Here is a 14,483-nt window from a genome sequence, read left to right as displayed (position 1 = left end):
AATTGATTTACAAACCTGTACATCTTTGGGATGTGGGAGGAAACTAGATCACCCGGAGAAAACCCATGCAGTTACAAGGCAGAACGGGCAAACTCCACACAGACAAACCCGAGGTCAGAATCGAACACAGGTGTCTGGTGCTGTGAGGCTGCAGCACCAGAGAGGCATGGTGGCACAGTGGTAGAGTTGCTGCCTTACAGCACCAGAGACCTGGGTTTGATCCTGCCTACAGGTGCTGTCTGTTCTGAGTTTGTTTGAGGCATAGATAGGATAGTCAGAACCTTTCTCCCGAGGGTGGAAATATCCAATACCAGAGGTCGTAGCTATATAGCTATATGGTGAGAGGGAAAAGGCTTAATGGAGGGGTGTGGGGCAAGTTGTTTTTCTTTTTTTACACACGCACACACATGCACACACGCACACGCACCGCCATTCATTGCGATCATGGCTGATCGTCCCCAATCAATAACCCGTGCCTGCCTTCTCCCCATTCCTTGATTCCACTAGCCCCCAGAGCTCTATCTAACTCTCTCTTAAATCCATCCAGTGATTTGGCCTCCACTGCCCTCGGTGGCAGGGAATTCCACAAATTCACAACTCTTTGGGTGAAAACGTTTTTTCTCAGCTCAGTCTTAAATGGCCTCCCCTTTATTCTAAGACTGTGGCCCACCCAACTTTTTAAACATTTTTCCTGCATCTAGCTTGTCCAGTCCTTTTATAATTTTTTATTTCTAAGATCCCCCTCATCCTTCTAAACTCCAGTGAATACAAGCCTAGTCTTTTCAATCTGCCATCCCAGGGATCAATCTCGTGAACCTACGCTGTACTGCCTCAATACTCCAGATGTGGTCTTACCAGAGCCCTTTACAACTGCAGAAGAACCTCTCTACTCCTATCCTGAAATCCTCTTGTTATAAAGGCCAACATTCCATTAGCTTTCTTCACTGCCTGATGTACCTGCACGACAACTTTTAGTGACTGCTGTACAAGGACACCCAGGTCTCGCTGTACCTCCCCCTTACCTAACCTAACCCCATTGAGATAATAATCTGCCCCCTTGTTTTTGCCACATGACATACTCGTTACAATAAGCTAAACTATAAAAGGATGTAACATGCAGCATTGTAAATATCGATCATTTACAATTAAGAATTATGTGTGTTACTGGGCATTATTGTAACAAACAAAAATGAGCTGCAAAATTGTTCTCCATTTTCCAGTGGGGAAAACACTGAAACAAAAGACATTTGTTGCCATGGCAAAATGATTTCTTCCTGCATCAAATGAATCTCTAGCCCTTCTTCGACAAAAGGAGCCAACATTTTTAACGCCCCGAGATATTTGTCAGCTTACAATGGATGATACAATTTACTCAGTTGAATGGATTATAGGCCATAAAACTCAGTGGGTTCAATCTTTCCAACTTGCATCCTGTTCCCAATGCTTTCATTTTGTAGAAACAAAGAACTGCAGATGCTGGTTTATACCAAACATAGGCACAAGATGCTGGAGTAAATCAGCGGGTCAGGCAGCATCCCCTCATGAAAAGGATGCCTGACGTTTCAGGCCGGGAGTCTTCTTCAGAGTGAAAGTAGGAGGTGGGGGGTGGAGGCGAGAAAAGACCAGGACCACCCATGGCCAGCCACAAACTATCTCAGGCATGTCTTATAGTCTTAGATCATAAATAAACTAGTTTGATTTAGGACTTTGTTTTAAAAATCTGCACACTATTTTAATATATTGTACACAGCAACTAAAGCAGCACAGTGGTGCAATGGTAGAGTTGCTGCCTTACAGCAGCAGAGACCCAGGTTTGATCCTGACAACAGGTGCTATCTGTACATATTTTGTACATTCTCCCTGCGATCGCGTAGGTTTTCTCCGGGTGCTCCAATTTCCTCCCACACTCCAAAGATGTTGAGGTTTGTAGGTTAATTGTAAAGTTGTCGCTAGTATGTAGGATAGCGTTAGTGTATGGGGTGATTGCTGCTCAGCTCAGACACGGTAGGCCGAAAGGCCTGTTTCCATGCCTCTAAAGTCCTAACCAATTGAGGCAGCCTGGTTATTATTAATTTGTGATAATTCTTAATCAATGCAAAATAAGTCTTCATCCAAAAAACATCAAGGATAGTAATGAATTTTGTTGTTAGTGATGAACAGCATGCGTCATAGAAAGCAACCCCCAATATTCAGTGCCTTCTGGGGAAGATTTTCTCTTGTCAAATGCAATCTTATTTGGCACTTCCTCATGAGGCCTTTAGCAACAGTAATGGCCAAAGTTCAATGGTTCTTTATTATCACATGTACACGAGGTACAATTAAATTATTTTTTGCATATAGTTCAGTAAATTATTACTGCACAGTTTCTTCCCACCTGTCATCAGGTAACTGAACCAGCCTATCAACAACTAGAGAATGTTTCTAAGGTACCATGCACCTCATTGGAGACCCTCAGACTATCCTTAAACCTTGCACTAAACACTGTTCCCTTTATCATGTACAGTACATATGCACTGTGGACGGTTTAATTGTAATCATGTATTGCCTTTCCGCTGACTGGATAGCACACACACACAATAGCTTTTCATGGTACCTCAGTACACGTGACAATGAACTAAATTAAACCAATACATAGCATTATCGCAGATTAAGTGTGTATGAATAGCCCACTGAGGCAATATGCAAGAGTTTTGGCGGCAATTTCAAAGTCCAAGTTGCAGCAGGCCATAAAGGCCCGTTGTCCTGGCTACAGTGCCTCCCGCCGTCATCTCAATCTGGATCATCTAGCGAACCATCATTCCTCTCCTCGCCCGGACACCTTCAGCCTTTGTGCCCTGGAGCGCCTACTGCAGCCGAGTTTGAGGCCGTGGAAGGCAAGACCACAGATCCATTTACGACCTACTACGACCTACTTCCTCTAAACCTATGAGTAAAAAAAATATTGATTTTTTCCATGGCGACCTTTTTTTACTCGCAGGCATTTTTCAACATGCTGAAAAATACGCCGCGACCTAGCTGAGACCTCGAGTACGCGGGGACTACTCTCGAGCATGAAGAAGAGTTACAAAGACCTCCTAGGGCCTCGTGTCGACCATGCTGCGAGTATGAATCGAGGGCAAACTCTTCTAAACTCGCCAATTAGGTCGCCGCTGTGGGACAGCCCCTTTTCACATGTAGGAAAGAACCGCAGATGCTGGTTTAATTCAGAGAGACACAAAATGCTGGAGTAACTCAGCGGGACAGGCAGCATCTCTGGAGAGAAGGAATGAATGACGTTTCGGGTCGTAATACTAACACGGTAAGTAACACTACCGTCTTTGCCTACTTTATACGACCAAACCTTTAGAACATAAGACATTCATTGGGTATGAAGAGCTTTGAGTTGTCTCAAGATCATGAAAGGACCCATTATGAATGTAAGTTAAGTGTTTAGAGCATTTCATTTGACTTTCAACATTAAGGGTTGGTGAACTGTCTGAGTTCAGATTAATGCATTTGCATTCAACAAGATTCAAACCCCTTTTCCCAATTACAAATTTATGCCATCTAAAAGCTACCATAACATACAAACAGTCAGCATAAAATATCTTTCATACTACAAGGCTCTTAACATAGTCTTAACAAGCAAAATGGTTCCCCTTGGTCTGCATCTTATAAATTTTAAATGTTGCTGAATTGTGGCATATACATTTGAAATGCGATTTTCATTCTTTTAAAATCCCTTCAACTGCATATTTGATAATGAAGTAACAGTACCTAATGCGAAACAACCGTAATTAATCAAGGAAATTCTTGATCACTGTGGCGAGGATGGAAGACCAGATGGTAAATTAGTAAATTGACTGACTATTTTTATTTATTCTAATCTTTTTTTGATCTTAATCATCTTAGAACTAACCTCACCTAACAAAGCAAAGCATCCCAGTTGTAAATATTTATAACTTAAACTATGCAGGTTACTATTCCCATCAAATGCAACATTACAAAGGCTTAAGAAACACCACTATGCAAAAAAACTGCAAAAAAATGCTTCTGAATTTTGTAGTTGTAATTATCTTTGCCCAGTGTTCCAAAATATTATGTCTTCACTCAAGTTAAACCAGGAAACCACTCACGTGTGGAAAAAACTGCAAACTGTAACAAACTCTTATTATTTGACACAATTCAAATACACTTTGGATCCTTTAGCGTTCATAACCTTGAAATCCGATTATCTTGGACACAGTTCCTTACCGTATGTTGAGTATCTGGAAATAAAATATTTAAAAGAGCCTACCAGAAATTTTGACAATTCAGTTGTCGTGCTTGCATCCAAATAAATCTGGAAGAATTATTTAAATACACTTCAGGAACTTGATTTTTTTTCAATGTTGAACCCATACATCATAAAGCAAAACCACGCGTTCACATTTAAGATGCCATTCTCAGCTCAGAACAATGGAATCTATGGGAAAGTTAAACCACTTTGAATTCCTTTTGACTCTGCAAATAATATAACCATCTGTTTAAAGTGTATAGGAAGAAGCTGCAGGTGCTGGTTTACACTGAAGATGGATGCAAAATGCTGGTGTAACTGAGCGGGTCAGGCAGCATTTCTGAAAAAAAAGGAATAGGTGGCCCTTCAGAAGAAGTGTCTTAAACCGAAACGTCACCAATTCCTTTTCTCCAAAGATGCTGCCTGACCCGCTGAGTTATTCCAGCATTTTGTCAAGTCAAGTCAAGTCAAGTTTATTCGTCACATACACATACGAGATGTGCAGTGAAATGAAAAGTGGCAATGCTCGCGGACTTTGTGCAAAAAGACAAACAAACAAACAACCAAACGAACTATAAACACAATCATAAACACACACATATTCTTTTACATATTAAATATTGGAAGGAAAAACGTTCAGTAAAGTTAGTCCCTGGTGAGATTTACAGTCCGAATGGCCTCTGGGAAGAAACTCCTTCTCAACCTCTCCGTTCTCACAGCATGGCAACGGAGGCGTTTGCCTGACCGTAGCAGCTGGAACAGTCCGTTGCATGGGTGGAAGGGGTCTCCCATGATTTTAAAGCATCTATGTTATGCCGTACATAAGCACGGCTCAAGTGACAATTTACGTAGAACATTCTCGGTAGACAATAAAGGGATTACTTTATAACATTAGCGCAAATCAGGAGAGTCCAGAAGACTTCAAACCCAACACAAAGTATTTTAATATCAAACTCAAAAGTAAAAGCACAGATTTAGATTTTTAATGCATATACTTTGGACACATACAGACAGAAACATCAAATTTTAATTCCTCATTAAATCTGGAATGTAAAAACACATTCAGTAACCATGACCATGGTTGTCATAAAACTCTGTCTGCGTCAATGCCCTTCAGGGAAGGAAATCTACTCTCCTTGCCCAGTCTGACCTATATGCTGATTCGAGATCTACCAATATAGTCAACTCCAAACTGCTTCCTTAATCCAGCAAGTGTTGGGCTGGATGCTAAATGCTAGTCCTTCCACATTCCAACACTCCACAAGAAACCATGCATTTAAATAAAAGCATAATTGTAAGGAAGGATCAGAATCATTAAAGCACAGTGCGGTCACGGTGGCACAGCAGTAGAGTTGCTGCAATACAGCGAATGCAGCACCGGAGACCCGGGTTTGATCCCGACTACAGGTGCCGTCTATACGGAGTTTGTACGTTCTCCCCGTAACCTGCATGGATTTTCTCCGGTTCGGTTTCCTCCCACACTCCAAAGACGTACAGGTTTGTAGGTTAATTGGCTTGGTAAATGTAAAAATTGTCCCTAGTGGGTATAAGATAATGTTAATCTGCTCACAGACTTTCTTTCCTGAAACCCAATTAAATTCTCCAGATTTAAATTTGTAGATCAATGTTTACCGAAAACAATGTTTAAGTGTTATATTGGACAGCAGGATGAGTTCACAAGCGAGGCCATGTCTAGTGGGATGCATACAATTGAAAAGAGCGCAATCAGTTACACAGGCAACTGTTAAAGGCAGAAACAATTCCATCAGATAATTTCAGTTTATAGCCTTGGTAGAATATTTTATAAATGATCAAACATTGCTCCATTGCAGTCATGCAAAGCAAACAATCTCACTTTGGCATTAATTGGGAAAAACTTCCCAAATCACAACCCAATATCAAATGTCTATTTTTGACATTTTTTTTAAGTGCAAGAAATAAATGTGCATTCATTATATCAAACACCAACACAAGAGGGAAACAAACCATGTCAATTTGGCTAAAGTAGTTGTGATCAACATTTGAAGCTTAATATCACAATATCTGCTGGATAAGGAGGTATTACCTACAGGAATAGGTTGGAGAGACTTGGATTATTTTCTCTGGAACACCAGAGATTGTAGGAAGACCAGATAGAAGTATAAAAAGTTATTAGGCATAGATAGGGTAGACAGTCAGAACCTATTTCACAGGGTGGAAAAAAATCAAATACTCAAGGGCATAGCTTTAAGGTGAGAGGGGAAACGTTTAAAGGAGTTGTGTGGGGCAATTTTGCTTTTTTTTTTTAAAAACACACGGAGTGGTGGGTGCCTTGAACACGCTGCCGGGGTTGGTGGTTGAAGCAGATATGATAGTGGAATTAAAGAGGCTTTTTGAATAGTCATATAGATTAGCAGGGAATGGAGGGATATTGATTCTGCGCAGGTAGATAAGAGATGGTCGACACAAAGTCCTGGAGCATCTCTGGAGAAAAAGTATGGATGACGTTTCGGGTCAGAACCCTTCAGAAGAGATAGGCTTGGCATCATGTTCAGCACAAGGGCCTTTTCTTGTACAGTGCTGTACCCTTTGCCCACTGTGAGTGGGCAACTTTATTAACAAATTATTTCTTGCAAGATATTTTAACATTGATGGCAGAAGCAGCAAGATTTCTTACCTCTCAGAGCAGGCAAGAGAGAGCGGTCCTTCTTGTCATCACACTTATTGCATTCACTGAAGTACAACAGCAAGACAACGTCCAGGAGCACCCAGATCAAGGACGTGGCCAGCACAACCTTGCAGCAAACGAGTCTTCTCATAATTAGTTGCTTCCTCTCCGTGAGCCACGGCAGCAATCATGAAAGGTGCAGCTTTGTGTCCTCAGCTGGCGAGATCACAGTGTGGAAGGGAAGGAGCATGTACGGCCGATCCAGTTAGTGGAATACACGTGCTGAGGAATGCTGAAACAAGATAACAATGTAACAGTGCCATCATTTTACTATGAAAAGATTTTTTCAGTCTAATTATGCAGTTCCCCTCAGCAGAATTGTGATGTTGTTACAAACACACTATTCACAAAATATTTAAGTTTGGTTTAGAGATACAGCATGGAAACAGGCCCTTTAGTCCAATGAGTCCACACCAATGATCGCTAGTATTCTGGTTCCAGGTCCTACACACTAGGGGCAATTTACCAAAGCCATTTAACCTACAAGTCTTTGGAATATGGGAGGAAACCGGAGCACCCAGATGAAACCCACGTGGTCAGAGGGAGAACGTGCAAACTCCGTACGGAGAGCACCCATAGTCAGGATCCGACCCAAGACTCTGGTGCTATGAGGTAGCAGCTCTACCGCTGTGCCACTGTGCCACCTTTTACTGTCTTTAAATTGAAATGTGACATTAAAAAAAACAATGAGGGACCCGGCGTGGGGGGGGGGGGTTGGGGGGGGGTTGGGCGGGGGGAGGGGGTTGGGGGGGGGGGCGGCCGAGAACAAAGGGTGGATTACTAGTTAGGAACAAAATGAAATACCGTTGGGAATAAAATGGCATACTTTGTAACTTTGTCAGTCCCCTATACGTGGCGACTCTTAGCATACTTTGCATACTCGTGTATGCCAAACAACGAATCGCGCTGTGACATGTCACGCTTGATAATAAAGTATCATTCATTAATGCTGAGGATGGGTTCGGACTACATCTCCTTATACAATTTAATCTGACTATAGTGTATGAGATGCCTCGAGACAATCTTTTCCAGTGTTGAAAGACATTTAATAAATATAATTATTTTTCTGGTGAACCCTTTTGGGTAAAATAATAACACCTGGTGGTATGTAATGGCACCACAGGTTATTGATTAATTAACACCACTAATTCCAATACACCTCACTCTGTAAAAGATTACTAACAACAGCATAGAACATGGAACTGTACAGCTCGGGACCAGCCCTCTGGCCCACGGCGCTTGAGCCGATCATGACGGCGAGTAAATCAATAGATTTAAATCAAAATTTGGTAAACAAATGGTTCAATCAATTTTTGATGATGTTTACTAGAATTTAAAAGAAATTTAGAAAATACAATCACGCAAACCAACCTCCCGTCCATTGACTTCATCTACACTTCACGCTGCCTCAGCGAGGCTACCAGCACAATCAAGGACCTGTCTCACCCCTGTCACTCCCTCTTCTCCCCACCCCATCAGGCAAGAGGTACACAAGTGTGAAAATACACACCTCCAGATTCAGGGACAGTTTCTTCTTGCTGTTATCGGGCAACAGAACCATCCTATCACCAACTAGAGAGCGGTCCTGAACTATGATCTAGCAATAGACTCTTGGACTATCTTTAATTGTACTTGAGTAGACTTTATCTTGCATTAAACTTTATTCCCTTTATCCTGTATCAATCAGTACATTGTGGATGGTTCAATTTTAATCATGAATAGTCTTTCCACTGACTGGATAGAACGCAACAAAAAAGCTTTTCATTGTACCTCGGTGCATGTGACAATAAGAAACTAAACTGTTTCTGCTCTGCAGTTGTACACATGATAACACAGCAAACTATGCCTGTTTGGGTTAACCCCAAAAGTATGTGTTATAAAACGTTATCTATGACACAGTTAAACATAGTGTGGCACAGTAGTGCAGCTGGTGGAGCTGCAGCCTCACAGTGCCCAGTTTGATCCTGACCTCCAGTGCTGCCTGTGTATGGAGTTTGTAAGTTCTCCTTGTGACCACCTGGGTTTCCTCCAGATGCTCCAGTTTCCTCCCACACATGTGGGTTCGTATATTAATTGGCCTCTGTAAATTGCCCCTTGTGCGTAGGGAGTGGATGAGAAAGTGGGATATCATAGAACTAGATGGTCAGCGTGAACGTGGTATGCTGAACAGCCTGTTTGCATGTTGTATCTCTAAACCAAATTAAAACCTTGATCAGAAACATATCTGAGAGTAATATCAACAGTAATACATTCAAAACAGGTGAATAAGGGTCCTGATACGAAACATCACCTATCTACCTTCTCCAGAGATGCTTCTTGACCTGCTGAGTAACTACAGCAATTTGTGCTCTACTGAAGATTCCAGCATTGACAATTTTCTCTCTCTCTCTCTCTCCCCAGACAGACATGGACGGAAACACGGTGGTGCAGCAATTAGTCCTGCCGCAGCACAGCTCCAACAACAGATGCTGAACCTCACCTTGGATGCTGTTTGTGTGAAGCTACACGTTCACGGCAACTCCCTCATTTGCTTGGATTTCCTCCCACATATCAAACCTCTGCTGCCATGTTTTAAAATGACCTAGAGTGGATCAGTGGGAGCAGATTCAGAGGTCACTTGCTCTACATGCAAGAGAGAGAATAGCCAACCGGGAAGTCGAGGAGAGAGCATTGACTCGGTGGGCCAAATGGCCTCCTTTGACATGTGGAATTATGAACAATATGGAAAAAATGGAAAGCTATCAGCGACTAGGTATTGAGAGAATTATTTCACAATACCTACAGACCTGCTGTAATGTTGCATCCTTTATCATTCAGTTAATATTGACATTTATTAGTTGCAGAGTCATACAGCATGGAAACACGTCCTTTCGCCTAACTTATCCATGCCAACTAGTTTGCACCATCTACGCTGGTCCCATCTGCCTGCATTTGACCCATATCCCTCTAAACCTTTCCTATCCATGCCCCTGTCCCATTTAAAATGTCAGGCTCTTTCAAGTCTTTCCCATCGGCAAGTTTAAAGGGCAAAGATGAGATTGGATTCAGTGATTCATTCTTCATTTTTTTATCCTTGCAAGTCATTTCTAAGCTGCTTCCCATACCCAAGATCCTCCGACACACATTATCCAAACTTATCAGCCAGCCAAACAAATAACGAAATCTAATTAGTGGGATTCTTTTAAAAGATTATATCCCTCAGTCCTCACCATACAACAGTTTCTCAAGAGAGCAGGCAGTGGGAGAGGACGAGCTACGGATTTGATTTATCGTACAAACATGCAAAAACCATTTGTCTTTTTTTAATAAAGACACAGTCACATACATTGGAAACCTCAAGGTGATTTCCAGCTTTCTTCTCACCCCCCCCCCCCCCACCCCTCGCCTGCCTGCCCACTATAATCAGTTTGAAGAAGGGTCCCAACATGAAACGTCACCTATCCATGTTCCCCAGGGATGCTGCCTGACCCGCTGAGTTACTCCAGCACTCTGTAAAAGTCACCTATCCATGTTCCCCAGGGATGCTGCCTGACCCGCTGAGTTACACCAGCACTCTGTGAAACGTCACCTATCCATGTTCCCCAGGGATGCTGCCTGACCCGCTGACCCGCTGAGTTACTCCAGCACTCTGTGTCCTTTTGCAAACCTCAAGGTTTTAAATTAAAGTATTCCATCTGCGTCCAATTTCACCGTGTTGTACAATATTTGATCTGTGTGAGAATCCTCACTAACTTGTATTATGTAGTCAATCTTAAATACTGGAAAAAATCTGAATTAAATTATAGATAGACATAAAATGCTGGAGTAACTCAGCGGGTCAGGCAGCATCCCTGGAGAAAAGAAATAGGTGAAGTTTTGGTTTGAGACCCTTCTTTAGACTGAGAGTCAGGCGAGAGGGAAACTAGAGACATGAAAAGAAACAAAGAACAAATTAATGGAAGGTACACAAATGGACAAATCAAAACCAGCAACTATGATCAAGGAAAGGTGGAGCCCACAATGGTACATTGTTGGCTGTGGAGAAGGTGATAAAGAGTGGATACAAACAGTAAAACTAAGCTGGACGACAGTGAAACTAGTTCGACAACAATGGTGGGGGAGGGACGGAAAGAGAAGGAATGCAAGGGTTACTTGAAATTAGAGAAATTAACGCTCATGTCGCTGGGTTGCAAGCTGCCCAAGCAAAATAAGAGATAGACACAAAATGCTGGGGTAACTCAGTGGGACAGGCAGCATCTCTGGAGAGAAGGAATGGGTGACATATCGGGTCGAGACCCTTCTTCAGAAAATTTCTGAAATAGGAGGTGCTTTTTCCTCCAATTTGCAATTGGCTTCACTCCCTACACATGAATTAAACCATGCCATGAAATGGAAACTGGGTGACTTTTGGTCTGGATCAAAGCAGTTTATCAAATCGGACTGTTTACAATATACAGAAATACTTCCAGATACATTTCAAACCCAAATAGGACGGTCCATGCACATAAAATGTGAATCTTCACCTGGACCTAGGCTAACCTGTGAGGAATTGGATTATGGCCTTGGAATGCAGAATTTTTTTCGACGCTGCCGCAAATACTTCTTGCTTCCATGACATTTGTGAAAGTAACAAACATGAAATTGTATTCCTGGTGCAGTTGCTAACGCGGTCACAGCATCTCCACTAGAAGCCTATGTTGGATTCTTTGACTTGCACATAACCAGTCGCAAGCCTGTGCAAACCACCGACCACGCAAATATTTGTCAGGCGTCTCTCGGGCCAGCAAACCGCAGTCAAATTTGTAAACATGCACTTTCACAGTTAGCCTCTTGTCTGAATGTACTGCTACAACAACTCATAATAACAAGACTCGTCGGGTTACATAAAACACACAAAGTCCCCCGAACAGAAATCTAAATCTCCAACGTAGTGGGGGACTAACGCCACACGATGGAGAAAGTTATTTGTTTGAATCTTCCCGTCATTAAAAGGCGGGGGAAATACATTGTCACTTGGGATTTGGATTTAATTTCGCAAAAGCCTCGTCGCGGAGCAAAATTGATTGGGAAAGTGTATTCTTAACCCACAAGAGCAATGCGGTTTGGTAATGGTTACGGTTATTTCAATTCAAATGCGACTTCTTGCTGAAGTCCGGCATGCCTTGTATTTTCCATCTTTAACTGCTCCAATACTTTCTTTATATTAACTCTTTCAATGCGTTTCCTCTTAAAGGGACAGTGCCCATACATCCTTTAGGAATGGTGCAATGTAGATTGGTAACGTTAAAATTTAATTCACACAAGCATTGTGTGTTGGGAACATTTGTTATTCCAATTCAAAGTCGACTCGCTGGAATCTTGCATGATCTGCCACTTCCATCGTTAACTGTTCTAATACATTATTTATATTAAATATGTCAGTGCTTAAAGTGCATACACTTGCTGGAGTCTTGCGTAATCTGCTTTTTCCAATATTTAACTGTTCCAATACTATATATTAACCCTCTCAGGGCGTTAATGTGAACCCTCTTAAAGGGGCAATGCCCATAAAACCTTTACGAAAAGGGTAATGTGGATTGGGAATGTTTAAACTTAACACACAAAATATGATCCGCTGAGTTATTCCAACACTTCGTGTATATCATTGGTATAAACCACCATCTCCTGTTCTTAGTTTCTACAAAAGCCATATAGCTTGTTTTTTGTGAAACAATCTAAAACATTACCAATATTGATCGGTATTATTTAAAGTCATTTCATTGCAAAGGCGACTTGCTGGTCATGCATGATCCTCTTTGCCATCTTTAACAGTTCCAATACTTTCTTTATATTGAAGATAGACACAAAAAGCTGGAGTAACTTAGAGGGCCAGGCAGCTTCTCTGGTGAGAAAGAATGGGTGATGTTTCGGGTCGAGACCCTTGTCTTTCAGGGCGTCAATGTGAATTATTTTAATGGGGCAATGTCCATATAATCTTTTGGAAAAGAGCAATGTGATTGGCAATGTTTAAACTTCATTCACAAAGAGCAATATAGATTGAACATGTTTAAGGTTATTTCAATTCAATGTCGACTTGCTGAAGTCTACATTGAAGTCTAGCAAGATCTGCTTTTACATATTCCACCGTCCCATTACTTTCTTCGTATTAACTCTTTTAGGGAGTTAATGAATTATCTTAAAGGGGATATGCCCCATATAATCTTCGGGGGGGGGGACATTTAGCAAACTACATCGCTCAAACAGTCAACGACTATACTTACATAACATAATCCAGGCAGATGCGGGGAGTCTTTGCTCCAATCGACTTGTTGCATCCCCGGCCCTTAAAGCGAGCGCGAATCCCTTGTCACCAGCACACAGGAAAGACGATTGTTGTTTACAAATAAAAAATAAAGCCCTTGAAGTGCAACAGTGATTGTGGAGCCGAGGGACGTTCCTCTTGTTTTGCTGCAACTCAATTCTGCGGCTCCGCCATCACTTTCCTCTTGACTTTGACCTGGGGCTGCGTTGTCAGCTTGCATGCATGCATGCGCCTTTATTTTTAGATAGATTAATGAAGAGGTCTGCTGTCCATTGCCGACCAAAGCAGTCCAGCGCTGCCCCCGGACTCAAGGTGCAGCCACCTCGCCTTGTCTGCAGCTCAGCTCAGCACAGCCTCGGCTGCCAATCACCCCGCGGGAAGTCCCGCCCCCGGCGCAGCCCATTGGTGCAGCGCCCGACCTTCACTGGGGCGTCCCTTTTCTTATTGGCGAGCGGGGCTGTCACTCAGGGCGAGGGGGCGGGGCTGGCCGGCCGGCTCCTGGTTCCCGGGAGCGCGCGCCGCAGTGTGAGCGGCGCCGGGAGCTGTCCCGGGGGCTGGTGCTGAACCGCTGCAGGGTGCAGCCAGACTGACCTGCAACACGTTAACTGCAGGGCAGCAACCTTGCCCGTCAGTGGGACCAGGGGTAGAGCAATTATAGGACATATTGTGTTGAAAAATAGCATTGCAACAACATTATTCAATTGCAGGTGCTGACCTGCCTAACATCCAAGATGAGATCACACTCACTTCACTTCTGCCATATAGGAGCCTGAAAATTGTAACGTTCAGGTTCAGGAACAGCTTCTTCACAAAAACCGTCAAACTATTAAACACTATGACCTCCAAATAAGATCAGAAGTAAATAGACATGAGCATTGGTTTTGTCTTTTTGCACTATTATTGTTTGTTTTATGTGTGTATGTATGTATATATATATATATATGTGTGTGTGTGTATACATGGGTGTGTGTGTGTGTGTGTGTATACATGGGTGTGTGTGTATGTATACATGGGTGTGTGTGTGTATGTATACATGGGTGTGTGTGTGTATATACATGGGTGTGTGTGTGTATGTATACATGGGTGTGTGTGTATGTATACATGGGTGTGTGTGTATGTATACATGGATGTCTGTGTATGTATACATGGATGTGTATGTATACAAATGCATGCGTATGTATGTATACATGTGTGTGTGTGTGTATGTATACACGTGTGTGTGTATATGTATACATGTGTGT

At 42.4% G+C, this 14,483-nt stretch overlaps 1 protein-coding gene across 1 annotated transcript in view; it reads right to left on the bottom strand.

Moving 5' to 3' along the window:
• LOC116975236 (polypeptide N-acetylgalactosaminyltransferase 13) overlaps positions 1-13,601 on the bottom strand; it is a 234,818-nt gene extending 221,217 nt beyond the window's left edge. Inside the window, exons 1-2 of the mRNA XM_033024064.1 lie at positions 13,202-13,601; positions 6,912-7,194 (exon numbers count right to left, since the gene is read on the bottom strand). Coding sequence (XP_032879955.1) covers positions 6,912-7,053 — 142 coding nt within the window. The 5' untranslated portion in view covers positions 7,054-7,194; positions 13,202-13,601. The remainder of the gene's footprint in view (positions 1-6,911; positions 7,195-13,201) is intronic.
• Between the last annotated feature and the right edge of the window lie 882 nt (positions 13,602-14,483).

This window comes from Amblyraja radiata, chromosome 7, assembly GCF_010909765.2.
Source record: "Amblyraja radiata isolate CabotCenter1 chromosome 7, sAmbRad1.1.pri, whole genome shotgun sequence".
NCBI classification, from domain to species: Eukaryota; Metazoa; Chordata; class Chondrichthyes; order Rajiformes; family Rajidae; genus Amblyraja; species Amblyraja radiata.
This window is presented reverse-complemented; position numbering and strand designations above follow the sequence as displayed.